General features: G+C 46.0%; 1 protein-coding gene across 1 annotated transcript in view; it reads left to right on the top strand.

The window, feature by feature from the left end:
- Positions 1-16799, top strand: part of MLH1 (mutL homolog 1) — a 44426-nt gene that overhangs the window by 8668 nt on the left and 18959 nt on the right. The window contains exons 5-12 of the mRNA XM_056129118.1: positions 1312-1384; positions 2651-2742; positions 4299-4341; positions 4711-4799; positions 7156-7268; positions 10401-10494; positions 11429-11582; positions 14591-14967. Coding sequence (XP_055985093.1) covers positions 1312-1384; positions 2651-2742; positions 4299-4341; positions 4711-4799; positions 7156-7268; positions 10401-10494; positions 11429-11582; positions 14591-14967 — 1035 coding nt within the window. The remainder of the gene's footprint in view (positions 1-1311; positions 1385-2650; positions 2743-4298; positions 4342-4710; positions 4800-7155; positions 7269-10400; positions 10495-11428; positions 11583-14590; positions 14968-16799) is intronic.

Here is a 16799-nt window from a genome sequence, read left to right on the forward strand (position 1 = left end):
TAATAGGAGGTAGAGCATTTCAGAGTATATAGGACCACTGCTAGGAGCTGAGCCCTCCGTGAACTGTAATTGTCCTAAGCTAGGTGCACTAATAGACCCAGACCCCCTTTCACAAGATGGGGGACAGTTGTGGGTTTATGTCTTGCTAAATAATCTGGGACATGATTCCATTTCTTCTCCTCTGGGGTTGTGTTAGGTGTGTCTGGGGATGCCTCATACTGCCCCTTCTCTGGTAGGATGAAATCCAGTCTCGTTGTCATAGCAACCAACTCCTCTCCACATGGCCCCGGCTGTCTGCTATTCTCAAGTGCCTTTGTTTATGCTTTTCTCTCGCTGGGCATTTTTTTTTTCTTTTTGTGCTGTCTGCTTAAAATCCTCGCTTAGAACCAATTAAATTGTCATCTTTTCTGTGATACACTTGCCCATTTCTTTTCCCGCCCCAGAATGATCACATTTTAGGAGCTGTATCCAAAAGATAGGGTTTTACGTATCTCCTTTCTAGATCAGACAGAAATTTGCCAAGGTCTTTCTTTACCAGGGCCTTCATAGACCACTCAGAGGAACCTTTTATCTGCAAATGCCATTTGGATGTTTATAATGTCACAGGCCATACAATATAGGCAGATAGGCCATGTATGACAGCGAGAAGCCTCCCTGTCCTGTATTAGGGCCACACCACATGATTTTGAGGGTCTTCAGACAGATGCGAGCCAGATATTCCCCATCTCTTATTAGTCCCTCCCTAAATAATTGCATATATTTTGCTGTCATTGTAAGCTGAAGTAGCACTGCACTGTAGCACTGTCGTCCTGTTTTTCATTGATTTGCTCGAGCGGGCACCAGTAACGTCTCACAACAAATTGTGAGACTTGTTGTTACTGTTTTTGGCATATTGAATATGTCACGGGTAGCTTGCCAGGCTTTGCAGTGTGGGAGAGATACTCTCCATAGCTTGCCGGGCTCTCCAAGGGGAGGAGGAATCGAACCCGGGTCGCCTGCATACAAGGCAAACACCCTACCGACTGTGCTATTGCTCTAGCCCGTAAGCTGTAGTAAAAGTATTAATAGTTCATAACCGAGAATTCAGGAATTAGAAAATAATGCTTGCTTGAGAAACAGGTATTTTCTTCTCCTTTTTTAAATCTTGAATAGTTAAGGGAATAGTAGAAATTATTAAAGTGGAAATGGTAAATCAGATGATAGATAATGTAGCTGTTTTAAAGTATTGCTGGTATGATTCTCCTCTTTCCCTGTGGAGAATTATCTTTCTTACTGCTATGGTTGTTAATCATTGCTATCTTTTTTGACTAGAGCAAATTACTCCGATGGAAAACTGAAAGCTCCTCCTAAACCGTGTGCGGGCAATCAAGGGACCCAGATTACGGTAAGGATGGCCCAAGGAAGTGTGAATTGATTAAAAAGGGCTTTGTCTTTATATTGAAAGGGGAAAAGATGTAATTTTCTTGGAATTTTCAAAGTCACAATAAAATGAATTTTCACAAGTTAACAGAAGCCCCATGATATGCTTAAATAAGAGAAATAGTTATTGACGTCTGTGGCATGGTGACCTACTGACTTCTTCATCTTTTTCAAGAGACTGGGAGAGTTTATTGGGATGGCAGGAATTAGCGGCAGGGTAGTTGAGATTGAAAGAATTTAAGCTTCACTCCAGAAGATGTGAGTTCAAGTCCCAGTCTTGCCATTCAGTGCTTGCATGTCATTTATTTAATGCCTCTTTGCCTCAAATGTTCTCACCTATCAAATGAAACAAAGAATGGCTGCCCCTTTGGCTTGTGCCTGAGGGAACTGATTGCATCCTCAGTCAGGAGAAAGTTCATGGTGCTTGTATTTCTGTAATGCCACATCTCCTCTCTTCCTATTCCTTACCACCTTAAAGCACCCCACTCTAGCACTACACACTCACCCATCACCCCTTGTCCCGGCTCCTGTACATCTCCCCAAGGTCTCCCAACCATTTGACTTGAGGAGGCAGAAACAAATGTGGGCTTCAAAGCACATCATATTATCTTGATGCTGTACCACGGGGATAGAAAACAAAGATGGTTTTTGAAATTTTATTATTTTGGGGTTTGGAAAATAGGTTTGAGCGGTGGGGAAGTAGTTTGGAGAATATGACCCATACTTTACATGTAGGAAGTCTGGGGTTTGATTCCCTGCACCATCATCACTGAGCCAAAAATATCCCCAAATTCAAAATAACACTTGAGTGCCATGCAGTGTTAGAATTGTTAAGTTTATGTTTGTTCCACTAAAATATGTACGATCCTGAGCACCGCTGGGTAAGCAGACAAACACACAAAAACCTCAAACTATCCTGACAAGAGTGTTTATCTTCATATTCCCAGGACAAAGCAAAGATCTCACAGTGATTGCCTCCATTGTCTATGAGAAGGCAGTGAGTGAATGTGAGAAGCAGGGGAAGTTCCTGCTTTATTTCCTTTGTTTTCTTAGTTCAGGCTTCCCTGTCTCTTACTCTCCCCAGCCAAGCCCCTCCAACACATACACATCCCTGCTTAGAACTGTACTGTTGGTAAATATATTAAGACTCACTGCTTGATTGCCTAGCTTAAGACTTTTATTTCTATGTACTTCCATGAATTTATAAGACAAAAATCAATGTTTTGTTTAGGTGGAGGACCTGTTCTACAACATATCCACGAGAAGAAAAGCTTTAAAAAACCCAAGTGAAGAGTATGGGAAAATTTTGGAAGTTGTTGGCAGGTACAGTCTAAAAATCTGAGAGGATCTTTGAGCTGTCTTGCTCAGAGAATGCATTCCAATGCTTGCCGCTTGACAGTTGCTGCGCTAGAAGGGAAACAACCGTAGTGGCATATGAATCGTTTCTGGACAAGGTTCTGTCACCAGTGGGACCTTTCTCTTATCTTCCCAGAAGAGAACAGCTGGCATCTTCCTCAGCGAAGTCATTAGGGTGACAGAACAGAGGAACTGTGGCCGACTTGAAGCCCAAAGAAACTTATTGGCAGGCTGGAAGTTAGTTACCACGATCCAGAAGTGTGGACAGCTGCTTTGGGGGGAGTACAGGAGCCAGGGTGAGGGGCTTAGTATGTAGTAATTCGACTCCTGTTGCTTCTGTTCTTTACCCTGTTATGCTCAAGAGTCTATTTTAGGGAGAGTGCTTGAGTCTTTTTGAAGAGAGGCTGAGTTCCCCCATCCTATGCTGGAGTCTGCAGGGATACCTGGGGTTACATCTGTGGGGATTAGGAAAAAAGGGAGTTTTCTGAAGAAAAGATCCAAAGAAAAGATTCGGTCATGTTGACAAAAGGAGAAAGAAATGGGTCTGGGGGAAGCATGTCTAAGATAGATTTAATCTGCTCCACCAGTGGCTGCAGTGTGGCTCTGGACTCTTGGATATTCTTGGCTTGTAACAGATGGGTTTTACTATTTCGAAAAATAAATTTAAAGTGAATGAAACATTTGCATAGACTTCCAAAAGTTGTTTTGCTTTTTCCCCGGTGCTATATAATATTAAGACTGAGTGGCCAGAGTGATCGGACAGTGGGTAGGATGCTTGCCTCGCATGTGGCAGACCCTGGGTTCAGTCTCCATGCCCCTCCAGAAGCGATCCCCAAGGACAGTGCCAGGAGAAAGCCCTGAACACACCTGGTGTGGCTTAAAAATTAAGACAGAAAATAAGTAAAATCAATGTATGAATTTTATCTCCTAAAAATAGATTTTGACTGGTTGTTATAGTTCTAAGTTAAGGGAATAATTCATTGCTACCGAATAAATGTTTTTCGTTAGACATAGTTCTTCCGTTTGTGGCATCTGTGGAGGGAGGAGTAATAAGAAATGGCCATCCAAGTAAAGGCGGGGTGATTGACAAGACCTTAGGTTTAGGAGGATGGAATTGGGGGTGTGTTAGGGGCTCTGAGCAAATAAGAGAACTGGACTTGTGGAAGTGAGGTTTGTCAGATACCCCACTTTCAAAACATAACTTTGAGACACTGAAAATAAAATTTCAGGTGGGAAGGAGATTGTGTGAGGATTGTTCTTGAGTCTAGTTAGCAGACTATAAAAACAAAGGGGGGCCAAGACTCTTTTCATTTGATTCGGCCAAAATTGACTATTGAGATCTTTACGAGGTCTCTGATGCCTTCTTTTTCTGTGAGTAAAACAAAATACGGGAAGTGATTAGATTGTATTATCTTTGCTTAGGTCACTTAACTCTACCAATTTTTGCTTGTTTTAAACTAAAATGGGGCTCCGACTTTTTTTTGCATTTGACCTCTCAGTACTTACTTTTTTTTTTTCTGCAGGTATGCAATACACAATTCAGGCATTAGTTTCTCGGTTAAAAAAGTAAGTTGATCTCGTCCACTCTAGGGTGTTAGTCTCCTATTTTTTGTTACTTTAAAAATTTGTAAATCTACAACTGTACCTCATGGTGTTTCACTAACAAAAATTTTTTAAAAAAAATGTAAATGATGGAGAATGGGCACTGGTGGAGGGATGGGTACTGGATCATTGTATAACTGAAACCCAAACACAAAAATTTGTAAGTCTACAACTGTACCTCATGGTGTTTCTCTAATAAAAATTAGAGATTTATTAGGGGTGGTTCCCTATTTTAGTAGAAACTTTTTTTTTAAATAGTTTACTTTCAGAGGTAAGGATTTAGTCAGAACTAAGGCAACAAGTTGAAGTTGTCCCTTCTGCTTTGTTTATCAGCAGGGTGAAACGGTAGCTGATGTTCGAACACTGCCCAGTGCTTCGACTGTTGACAATATTCGCTCCATCTTTGGAAATGCTGTTAGTCGGTATGTTAATAACCTATGTTAAGGAAACATTTTACATTCCAGGGCTTGGTTTATCATTTAATCATGTTAGTTTGGGATCTGTCAAGTGAGCGTTTATTTACCCTAAGAGTTTTCTTGAATCAAATATGCAGGCCCGCCTCGGGTTTTTCAACAGTCATTGCACGTAGCCGGCACTTCTTGGTACATGTTTATCTTCTAAATTAGTGGTTCCCCAAGTGGGCGACACTGCTAGCTGGGAAGTGCTGAAATGACCCGGGGGCAGTCATCGTCTTGACATGGAAACTATTTGCATCCCCTGCACCTCGCCCTGAAAAGAGGGCAGATAAGCTTGGGGAACCTCTGTACATACAGTCTGACTTTAAGACTCTTCGTCTTTGTCAGCATAGTATTTATAGCATTGTAGAATTTTGTAATTTTGCAGTGCTCCCTCATTTCCTGTATTTTCACCATAGGTTACTTTAGGATTTCATTTATTATCACTGAGCATTAGTAGATTGCTTCCTATATTCGAGGCTTTGTGCCAGAAAGTAAGGATGTCAGAAGATAAAGTAAAAGATTTCCTACCCTTAAACAATTTCCTTGACTAGTGGCAACAAATTTATAGCGTCACCAAATCTTCATGGTCAAGGATCACATAGACAGGAAACAGCTTGTTTTATGAATTCGTCTGGCAGTCTTCTCAGAGCGTGAAAACCACCACTTTACTTTCAGATTTCTAGCCAAATCGCAGGCCTTTATAAGGCCCTAGGTGCCTGTCATCACATTAGGCGGAAATACTGAGCCCCTTCCATAAGCCAGGCTTACAGCAGATGGTGGGCACACACGGATGAACAAGAGCACCCCTAACTTGCCTTTCCCCACAGAAAGTAAAAACGGTTATAATCCTGGAAACCTGTTTTCTTCTTGAGAGAAAAATAATTCATTTCTTAAGTAAAACCAACTTCCTAATTAGGGAATGGGCCATTTGTTTTTAATCACCCTTTCTTCCTAAATAAGTGGCAATGTTTAAAACGTACCCTCAGTTGTAATGCACAGTGTTTAACTGTATGGCAAAACTTGTTTGTTTGTTTGTTTGTTTTTGAGCCACACCCCGTGGTGCTCAGTGCTTAGGCATCATGGGGGGACCTGAACCATATGGCGTGTCAGGGATCCAACCCGGGTCAGCTGTGTGCAGAGTAAGCACCTACTCTCTCCCTCTGGCCCTGGCAAAACTTTTTAGGATGTTACAACTAAATTTTAAGACTCTAAATTTAGGGCTGGAACAATGGCACAGCAGGTTGGGCATTTGCCTTGCACGCAGCTGACCCAGGTTCGATTCCCAGCATCCCATATGGTCCCCTGAGAGCACTGCCAGAGGTGATTCCTGAGTGCAGAGCCAGGAGTAACCCCTGGACATCGCCAGGTGTGACCCAAAAAAAGCAAAAAAAAAAAAAAGACTAAATTTAATGCTTGGAAATCCCTGCGACTGTAAGAAATCAGAAATTATCTGGGGCGGCAATTCACAGTGTGAGATTCTAAAACACCAGCCTCTTGAGCCACCTGCAGAAGCAGCTGTGGCAGTTCAGTATAGGGGGGCACTGCCGCCAGCCACACCTGTTTTTGCTCAGCCTGGAGCACGTGGTACTGCCTGCAGACCACCCCTGACCATTCAGCCAGTGCTCAGGAAGTACTTCCTGCTGACAGCAGCTAGGTTCTAGAGGGGAGAAAATCAAACGTGGAGCAGATTATGATTCTTGCACCCGTAGGAGTCATTGTAGTTGGAAAGACCTGTAAGAATGTCACTCACAGTGGAAGAATGTGTGGGGCCAGGTTCTTTGAGGAAGCAACGCCTGAATGAGGGGGGTGCTAATGAGGTAAGGAGTAGAGCTTTCCAGGCAAGGGGACCAGCACTCAGGAAGGCCAGAGGCAGAAAAGAGTGGGTTTGGCGCAAACCTCCCTTTGCCTGTGAATCTCACGAGCACACCCTGGGATGCATCACCCAGGAGTTCCACTGTGCTGCTCCTCAGTATCACGAATTTAGCAGAGATGAGGGCTTGTAAACATCTATGGTCATTACTAAGGTACACAGAAGTTTCAGTAAAATAGGCCTCCGAGCTTAGACCTGTCCTTGCATCCTCACATTTTGAACTGTGCTTGATGTAAAGATATGTTTGAAAGCACCGAGCCAGGCCTGAGGTAGGTGGTGGGTGGAGAGATGGGTGGACAGGGGTGCAGGTACATGTGGTTGGACCAAAAGGATCTCAAACAGCCGAGTCCCTGAAGTTCTCATTGGGCAGTTCCCACTCTGATTCTTCAGAATGCTCAGATTCCCCAGTGTTTTCACAAACCTCAAAATGTTGTCTTTTTCCCAAACTAGCGAATTGATAGAAGTTGAATGTGAGGATAAAACCCTCGGCTTCAAAATGAAAGGCTACATTTCCAACGCCAACTACTCGGTGAAGAAGTGTATCTTCTTACTCTTCATCAATCGTAAGTGAATTGGAATCAGGCGAGGGAGTCTGTTCTGAGGGGAATTTTATGGAACCATGGGGGTAGTTCCTTGTCCACAGGTGTGTGACCGCACCCAGGGAAGCCTTTTGGCCAAGTTGTGGTTCCCAGTTCAGAAAGCGTTTATAGTTTCTCCTGTCCATGTGCTCAGCCCTCTGATAGGTGCTCACTGCTAGCTGACAGTGGAGGACGTGGTTCTTGCTTTTGAGAGAGCACCTGTCAGTGCCCCGGGAGCCAGCACACCTTCCTCACCTGCCAGCATTGGCATCTTTCCATGCAGGCCCGAGGTGGTCCTTTGTTCTTCTTAGGTCAGGTCCTGTGTTTGCAGCTGTGCAGGTAGCAGGGCGAAGGCCTCCTACATAATGATTGTCGTTAAAGTACAGAAAGTAGCGGCTAAATGAGAGAACAGCAGGTAGAGCACCTGCCTTGCACATGGCTGACCCAGGTTCAATCATTGGCATCCCATCTGGTCCTTTGAGCCCTGCCCAGGAATGATCCCTGAGTGCCGAGTCTGGAGTAAGCCTTGAACACAACTGGGTATGGCCCACAAAACTAGAGTGCCGAAAAGTTGGGCTTAGCAGTACTGTATACCTTACGTGCATGAGACCTGCACGCATGGCGGCACAAAATAAAATGAAAGCTAAGTCTTGACATTTCTGCTTTGGAGAGGAGGGCCTCTGGAGTGGGGGTGGGAGTAGGGATCTACTCCCGGTGCTGTAGTAGGTATCTCTTCTGCTTCCTGAGGGCTCCTCTGAAAATGGGGATCAAACTTAGGCTTCCTACATGCAAAGCATATATTCAGCCCAGAATTTTCTTTTTGACTCCATAATTTCTCTTTATAAAGAAAATCATCATTTTTGATACAAAAAGTAGTCCTGGAAATCAGGGTAAAATTTCACTAAATAAATTTTTCTCCCATTCCTTTCCAATCTTTCTCTTTCTGATGACAGGTTGCATACATGATTACTACTTAATAAATTCTATTTTGTATTCTGCCTTTTTTTTTTTTTTTTTTTTTTGCTTTTTGGGTTACACTTGGCGATGCACAGGGGTTACTTCTGGCTCTGCACTCAGGAGTTACTCCTGGCGGTGCTCAGGGGACCATATGGGATGCTGGAAATCGAACCCGGCTCAGCTGTGTGCAAGGCAAACGCCCTACTCACTGTGCTATCTCTCCAGCCCAGAATTCTGCCCCATTTTTACATGATAGCCCATCATAAGCTTTTGAGGTGACGGGGTCACAGCAGGAAATTTAAACATGTTCTGAATTTTTCATCAAGAATTAAAATCTGTTGTTTTTATTACCTAATTTCTTTCACCTTTTTGTTTAAAGCAAGTCACAATTCTTTGATATTTTGTTTGTTTGCTTGCCAAGGAAAATTAAATTCCTGTAGATTATAGCGATAGAGTATAGCAGGTAAGACGTTTGCATCGCGTACAGCTGACCTGGCTTCAGTCCCTGGCACCTCATATGGATGCCGGGGTCCAGAGCCAGGAGTAGCCCCTGAGCATTGCCAGGTGTGGCCCCCAAACAAAAAGCAAACAGAAAAATAGTATATTTCCCCCTCACACTTATTGTAATAATCAGCTACAAATGTCCCAACAATTGCTCAAAGTAATAAAGAAACAGGAAAAAGCTAATATTCTGCTGGGACAATCTGGTACACTGGTTTATATTAACAAATCCTTTCTTGAAAAAAAAAAAAAAACCTACTTCTGTAGGGAGGACGGAAGCCATAACAAAGCTTGCTTTGATCAAGGCTCAGAAAATGTGTTGCTTTTGTATTTTCCTAACCATGAAGAAAGACTGCTTGGTAACACATGGGTTGGCTATAGAATAAGCTTGCAAAGCTCAGCATAAGGGCAAGGGGCCAGACCTGTGCTTCTACTGGGGCCTTAAGCACAGGCCCTCAGCTCATCTGACCAGGCTGCCAGGCTCCTCACGTAGCAAAGAGGTGCCAACTCTTCCTCACGTCACTTAGTTCAGGACACACTTGCATGCTCTCTCAGGTGTCCAGGACAAAGAACAGTCATCAGGCCATGGCTCAGGACAGGAAGTCTCAGCTGCGCTGCTCCAGCTGTGCTATTCTCCTTCTAGGCCTGCCCACCACCCATGCCACAGAGTGCGGTGGCATTATTGAGGGGGCCTGGATAGAGGGGGCAGGCAGAGATTAACATTGCTCAGATCAACCCCACTTTATTATATTTAAAAATTTTATATATTTGTTTATTGGTTTTTTGGGTGATACCTGGTGATGCCCAGGGGTTCTTCCTGGCTCTGCACTCAGAAATTACTCCTGGCGCTGCTCAGGGGGCCATCGGGATGCTGGGGATCGAACATGGGTTAGCCGCGTGCAAGGCAAATGCCCTATCTGCTGTGTACTATTGCTCTGGCCCCAGATCATCCCCACTTTACTGATAGGAAGTAATTACACACCATGTCTCTGGCCACCCCGACAGCAAATCCATCAGTAGGTCATTTGTCAAGGACAGGGAAGGACTGTGTGTTCTGAAACTAGATAATCTTCTGATTTAGTTTGCTCTTCCCTAACTTTCATTGTTTCCCCTCAAATCTGCCTCCTTTCCTGTATTAAGCTAGTATAGGGGTTAAGACACTTGGCGTGTGTATCACTGACTTTGGTTCAATACCCAGAATCACACTTAATGATCCACTGCCAGAGGTGGACCAACTGCAATCCCTGTAGGAAAAAAAAAACAAAACTAAAGTATAAACACATGCTCCCCTTGCTGCACCGTCTGGCACACATGGGGTACCTGTGATGTGTCACCCGTGTGAAGGTGCAGGATAAAAAACCTGTGAGCTGATGTCATCTGGCCTACCGGGCCGAGCAGATCAGTGGGCTGAGCAGATTAGCCCATACAGGCTGACTGAGGGCAGGAAAGTCAGGAGCAGAATGTACTGCCCCATCATTTCTGCAGGTCAGACAAGAGGGGAGCACAAATGTGACGCCCTCCTTGATGCTGGGTGACAGTGACTCCTTTAGAGGCACTTCCTTCCCGGCTCTGCTGTGCATGTCATTCCAGAGCTGTCGTCCTTGCGGGCATGAGTGCAGGCCTGTCACCTCACTGCTTTCCTTTTTTTTTTTCCCCCAGATCGGCTGGTAGAGTCAACTTCCTTACGAAGAGCCATAGAAACAGTGTATGCTGCATACTTGCCCAAAAACACACACCCGTTCCTGTACCTCAGGTAAGGCAATACCACGCCTGCCACTCATGACTCAAAGGGAACAGAAATGATCTGGTTCTTTCCTCTTTGATAGACATGGGTTTGCTGAGGCTGAGCCGAGTGCACCCCATAAAGCGCTGGCGAAAGGGTGTCCTGTCTCTCATACAGGCAGAAGATGCACCTTTCCCCCTTCACTCACTGTGTTCTTTGGCCCAGAACCTGGCTAAGAAACTGCCTGCCTTTATGGCCCCTCCAGCACCTGAAACCTTACATTGTAAAACCTCCATTTTCAAAACAATGCAAGAATGCCTTTGGAGGACATAGCTAAAGAAGTGTCTAAACCGACCTCTGTGTTAAGTTTTGATGACGGCAAGTTTTCTCACATATATCCCTGTCTTGATCCTCATCTAAGACTGAAAAATAAGGGGGTAAATTCATTGTTATACATGAGACAAGTGATGTGGCCCAGATTATGTAATAAGAAATTCTTTTTAGTTTGGGAGTGATGGTAATAACGGTTTAAGTTTTTATACTACTCTAAAGCGTATAATAAACATGCAAAATACATGCAAAGTGCCTGGCAAGCTACCTGTTTTGTATTCATATGCCAAACACAGTAACAACAAGTCTCACACTGGAGACGTTACTGGGCCCGCTCGAGCAAATTGATGAACAACGGGAGCACAGTGCTACATGCAAAGTTGTGTTCAGCAAACCGTATCTCAAATCCACCTTACAGCTGAGGAGCGGGAGGCGGAGATGCTGTGGCCTGCCCAGAGCCCTGCAGCCCTTACCTCAGCAGAGCTGGTGTCTGGGCTCCCCCGGCTGAGACTTGTCCCCATCATCGGGCCTCTCCCAGGCTCCCAGAAACTGCATAACCCAGGAGTGTAGATTCTTTCCTCCATTCCCCCGCCGTCCAAGGTAATCAGTCATCCCCTTTTCCTCCCCCGGCCAGTTTAGAGATCAGCCCCCAGAATGTGGATGTCAACGTGCACCCCACCAAGCACGAGGTGCACTTCCTGCACGAGGACAGCATCCTGGAGCGGGTGCAGCAGCACATCGAGAGCCGCCTCCTGGGCTCCAACTCCTCCCGCATGTACTACACCCAGGTGAGGGCCGGAGAGAGACTTCTCTGAGCAGCAGGTCCTTCCTGAAGCCCGCCTAAAGGATTGTAGTGAAGCCCTCGCCCCCTCTGGGCCCTGGGTGACTTACGAGGAAAACAGGCTCAGCAGCAAAGGAGCCGAGCGACAGTACAGCCGACAGGGCTCTTGCTTGGTTTGCACACGGCCGACCCGCATTTGATCTCCGGCGTCCCATGGGGTCCCCCAATCCCTGCCAGAAGTGATCCATGAGCACCGCTGAGCGGGGCCAACATCAAAAGGGAAAGGAACAAAGGCAGCAGTAGAGCAGATGCTCTTGACACGTGACCCTCTCCCTCTGAGAAGGTCAGGGGATGGCTGATCTCGCAGGGGCAGGGCCAAAGTGGGGTCAGGGCCCAGGCAGTGTCTCACAGCAGAGACTTAGTGAATGCTCTTGTCACTGAACCCCTGGCCTCCATGTCTTCCTCAGTCAAGGTGGAATGGGTCATCTCCAGGTCTGCAGGCAGTGGAGAAAGAACAGAACGTGTCTGTATAGGGCCCTTCCCTTGCAGGCATCCAGTTTGTCCATGTGTGAGAGTCCAAGCTGCCCCCCCCCCTTTTTAGAATTTCAGTTTTACATCCAGATCAAGCAGATTGGCTTGTTGGATCTGCAGGGACCCCACTGTTCCGACATGCTGTGGTTCTGGGCAGTCCTGGGTTTATGAAAGGTATGCAAGGGTTTGTGCTCCCTACAAGAACAGCAGTCAACAGCTGCAGGCACGCGGCCCCGATCCCCGTCAGATTGCAGGGGAGCTTGTAGGCAGCACTCGGGCTTCTGAGAGGTCCAGAGACCAATGAGGGGAGTGCTGCTTCTACCTGTTGGCTGGAACTTCCATCCAGAAGCATGCTTCTGTCCAGAATTCAGGATTTTGGGCAAGGATTCTAGATTGGTGATGCCAGCCATATGCTTCCTTTCACGTCCCAGCAGGAACCGCATCCCACCTGTGATGCTGGTCTGCAGCGAGTTGGGATGGGGCTGCCACCATGCCTCCTGTCAAGTTCCTCATCAGTAGCTTAATGTTTCGCTGTTCATTCAACAGGACCTGAATCAGTTATTTCTCAGGAATTATTAGAGTACAATTTTCTAGATGAGGGATGTGGTTTAGCATTAGAGTATATAGATGGGCTTGGAGTCATATTCAGTCCCCAGCACTGTAAAAATGAATAGGATTTTTAAAGAATCATTTAGTGCAGCCAGCCTGACCAAGCCAGGTTCAGTTTCTCCGCCCCTCTTGTAGGGCCCGGCAAGCTATCGAGAGTATCTCGCCTGCACGGCAAAAGCCTGGCAGCTACCCATGACATATTCAATATGCCAAACACAGTAACAAGTCTCATGATGGAGACGTTACTGGGCCCACTCGAGCAAATCGATGAACAACGGGAGGAGAGTGCAGTGCAGTGCATTTATTGAGCACTAACTCAGTTTTTTTTTATGTAGAGTAACTTTCCTGCTTTGTTGGTTGTTACCGGTTCTGTTGAAATAGAAAATTCATACTTGAAAGCATGGCTAGTGGGTGGTGTATCCCTTTAGTGATTTGCAAAGGCTGCATTGTTGTCCTTGGGATCTCCGGTAATCTTTAATGGCTGCTCCTCTCCCTGTCTTCCTTTCGCCCTCTTCTTTTTCTCTCCCTTGGTAGTTTGGCTTAGTTGTTAAAAGTAATATGGGGGCTGGAGTAATAGCTCAGCGGGTAGGGCGTTTGCCTTGCAAGGCGACCGACCCGGTTCAATTCCCAGCATCCCATATGTTCCCCTGAGCACTGCCAGGAGTAATTCCTGAGTGCAGAGCCAGGAATACCCCTTAGCATCGCCACGTATTACCCAAAAAGCAAAAAAAAATTTTTTTAAATAAATAAAAGCAATATGATGTAATTAATTGCTTATAGCCCTTTTCCTTTTTGGCTTTTGGAACATGCCTGGCTGCATTCACGGCTGACTCTTGGGCTCTGATCTCAGGGATCACCAGGGGCCACATGGCGTCCTGTGGTTGACCCCAGGTCAATTGTGTTCAAAGCAAGTGCCTTCCCTGCCGTATTATACAGTCTCGCTGGCCCTTCATTTTCCTCTTTTTTTCATGCTTGCATTATCCCATTTTAGGCCAGTGGATGCCTCTTCAAGGTGCTGCTCTTGCATCTTTGTCCTCATTCACTTAGTGTTTAATGGTTTCCTTGTTTCTGGCAAGACAAACTGTTGTGACTCTCTCTGGACTTTTCCAGCCCAAGCCCTGGAATTATAGCCATTTCTCCAAGGAGCTCTCGAGTGGAAAATGGTATTTAGAGACTGTAATCTGGCATCAGGGGTCCTCATTGCTACTGGGTGGTCTTTGCTGTTAGGTCTTTCTGATACACAGAGCTAGGAAATATGTCTGTTTAAAAATAGATGATAGTGGTGGAGTTTATGCACAATTCAATCAGCCTAATCAGTGGCTGAATAAATAGCAGTACTCCTACATTAAAAAAAAAAAAAATAGGTGATAGAATTGTGGCTGCTAAAAGCTTGGGGCACCAGGAGTGATGAGTTAGTATTTAATGGAAAGAGAATTTCGTCTGGGAGGATGAAAACATTCAACACCATCAGTGTAGTTAAATACTATACTGTTACAGTTAAATAATAAATTTTAAGTGTATTTTAAAATAGACTTAAGTCATACATACTTCAGTATAACTATATTTTAAGTATATGCATTTTAAGTAAATTTTGCTACAATTTTTTAAATTCTCTAATGGCAGGGGGAAAGCCCAAAATTTGAGTTTTATGCCAGTGTTTCCATTTCTGGCTTTTAAGATTCTAAGAATTTTCCTGAATTTTTGAATCTCACATTTGCCATGTCTTATATTTGGAATTTTGGTCAGATTGCTTCTTTGAGAATTCTGTGATGATAATTTATTATACCTGGTTCTTTCTTTTTTCCCACTCTGCTTCGTGTTGGCACCTCTAATTCCATAATTCATGTTCTGAATCTTTCTACTTTTTGAATACAGACTTTACTACCAGCCCTGGCCGGCCCTTCTGGGGAGGTGATCAAGTCTGCTGCGGGTGTGGCCCCCTCAGCTGCTTCTGGAAGTGGCGAAAAGGTCTATGCTCACCAGATGGTTCGCACAGACTCCCGGGAACAGAAGCTCGATGCTTTTCTGCAGCCCCTGAGCACGGCCCCATCTGCTCAGCCCCAGGCCTCGGGCCCAGAAGACCAACCAGATGCTCCCAGTGGCAGGGTCAGGCACCAAGACCAGGAAATGCTGGAACTCCCAGCCCCGGCTGAAGGGGCTGCCAAAGATCAGAGCTTACAGGGGGCTGCCGCAGAGAAGACCTCAGACAAATCAGAGAAGCGAAGCCCCCCTTCCAGTCCGGACAACCCCAGGTATGAATTTGGGGGAATAGCACAGGTCTGCTCTTTGCGAAAACTGCCCCAGACTAGCCTGTCCATGGGGCTTCTTACATCTCCTGTCTGTCTGACCTGTTCTCAGTCCCCAGTGGGGCAGTGCCGTGGCCTTGTTCTCTCTCCGCCTTTGGTCGTGGCTTGACAGGTGTCCAGCCCTGGGACCTCCCAGATACTGTAACTGCTCACTATTCTAGACATGAGTTCAAGAAAAAAAGTTTCAGAAGAACAATCAAAAATTGTATTCTCTAAGAATTTTTTGGTTTTGTTTTTACCCACACCTGGAGCTGCTCAGCTCTGCTTTGAGGGATCACTCTTGGCAGGGCTTGTGGGGACCATATGGAGTGCCAGGGATCGAACCCAGGTTGGCTGTGTGCCAGGCTACCCACTGTACTATCTCTCCTGCCCCTGTTTTTTTGGTTTTGTGTTTGGGCCACACCTGGTGGTGCTCAGGGTTTGCTCCTGGCTCTGTGCTCATGGATCACTCCCGGCAGTGCTCAGGGGGGCATATGGGATGCTGGGGATCGAACCCAGGTTGACTGTGTGCAAGGCAAGAACTCTACCTGCTGTATTATCTCTCTAGCAATAGTGGTTTCGATAAAGCCTCAACAGCAGAGGTGATGCTTCCTTGGAAGCATCTTTCCCTAAGGAGAGAAATGTGGGGCTGTAGCGATAGCACAGTGGGTAGAGCGTTTGCCTTGCATGTGGCCGACCTGGGTTCGATTCCCAGTATCCCGATAGAGTCCCCCGAGCACCACCAGGAGTAACCCCTGTGCATTGCCAGGTGTGACCCAAAAATCAGAAAAAAAAAAAAAAAGAAAAGAAAAGAAATGTAAAATAGCTTGAGTATTTGAGATAGCACAGCGGTAGGGCGTACGCCTTACAAGCGGCCAACATGGCCGACCGGAGTTCGATTCCTCCGCCCCTCTCGGAGAGCCCGGCAAGCTACCGAGAGTATTCGATATGCCAAACACAGTAACAACAAAGTCTCCAATGGAGACGTTACTGGGCCCGCTCGAGCAAATCGATGATCAACGGGAGGGCCTTTACCACCTTTACCTACTCAAAACCACTCAAACCCATTTCAGTTCAAATTAAAGAATTCCCTGAAACCTGAAAACTGGTGGTAGAGAGAGTGCAAGAGTACAGTGAGGACTATAGTAGTGACTGAGTGGACTTACTACGTGTTCGTTCTGCAGGGTCTGTAGAGATTCCATAGATCTGTCAGTGGGGGTTGGGTTATTTGTTATGGGTAGGCGGGGCCCGAGGGGAAAGGGACACAGGTTAGTTGTTGGGCCACACCCAGAAGTGCTCGGGGTTTACTCCTGGCTCTCTGCTCAGGGATCCAACTGGAGTCAGCTGCGTGCAAAGCAGGTATCTCCAGCTTTGCATGATTTTTCCCTCCCCACAGTCAGTTATTTCTGTGCACTCATGGAGGCCACCAGAACCGCAGCACCAGTGGATGGTTGGAGCTTAAATGAGTTGCTTTTTCTAGTTTGCTCATTTCTTAGTCAGCCAGACACTGTAACTTTTAAAGCTCTTTTGCCTCCTGGAGAGTGTTAAAGCATGCCAGGTACTTGGCGCTCATTCTCCCCATCCAAGCTCTGAATAGTCTTCCCGGGAAGCATTAGGATTCTGTTCATCACCTGTGAATTAGCACCGCAGGCAGTGAAATCATCCCCAGCCAGAGTCAGTGTCTCACCATTGCTGAGCTCCAAAGTTGACGAACTCGGGACCGATCCTCCTGGAGCTTCGGCAGTGCCGCTCTTGGTGCTCAGCTGCACTTTCAGGGCTGCTCGTCCCCCTTGGACCCC

This window comes from Sorex fumeus, unplaced genomic scaffold (assembly GCF_029834395.1).
Source record: "Sorex fumeus unplaced genomic scaffold, SorFum_2.1 ptg000072l, whole genome shotgun sequence".
Lineage (NCBI taxonomy): Eukaryota > Metazoa > Chordata > Mammalia > Eulipotyphla > Soricidae > Sorex > Sorex fumeus.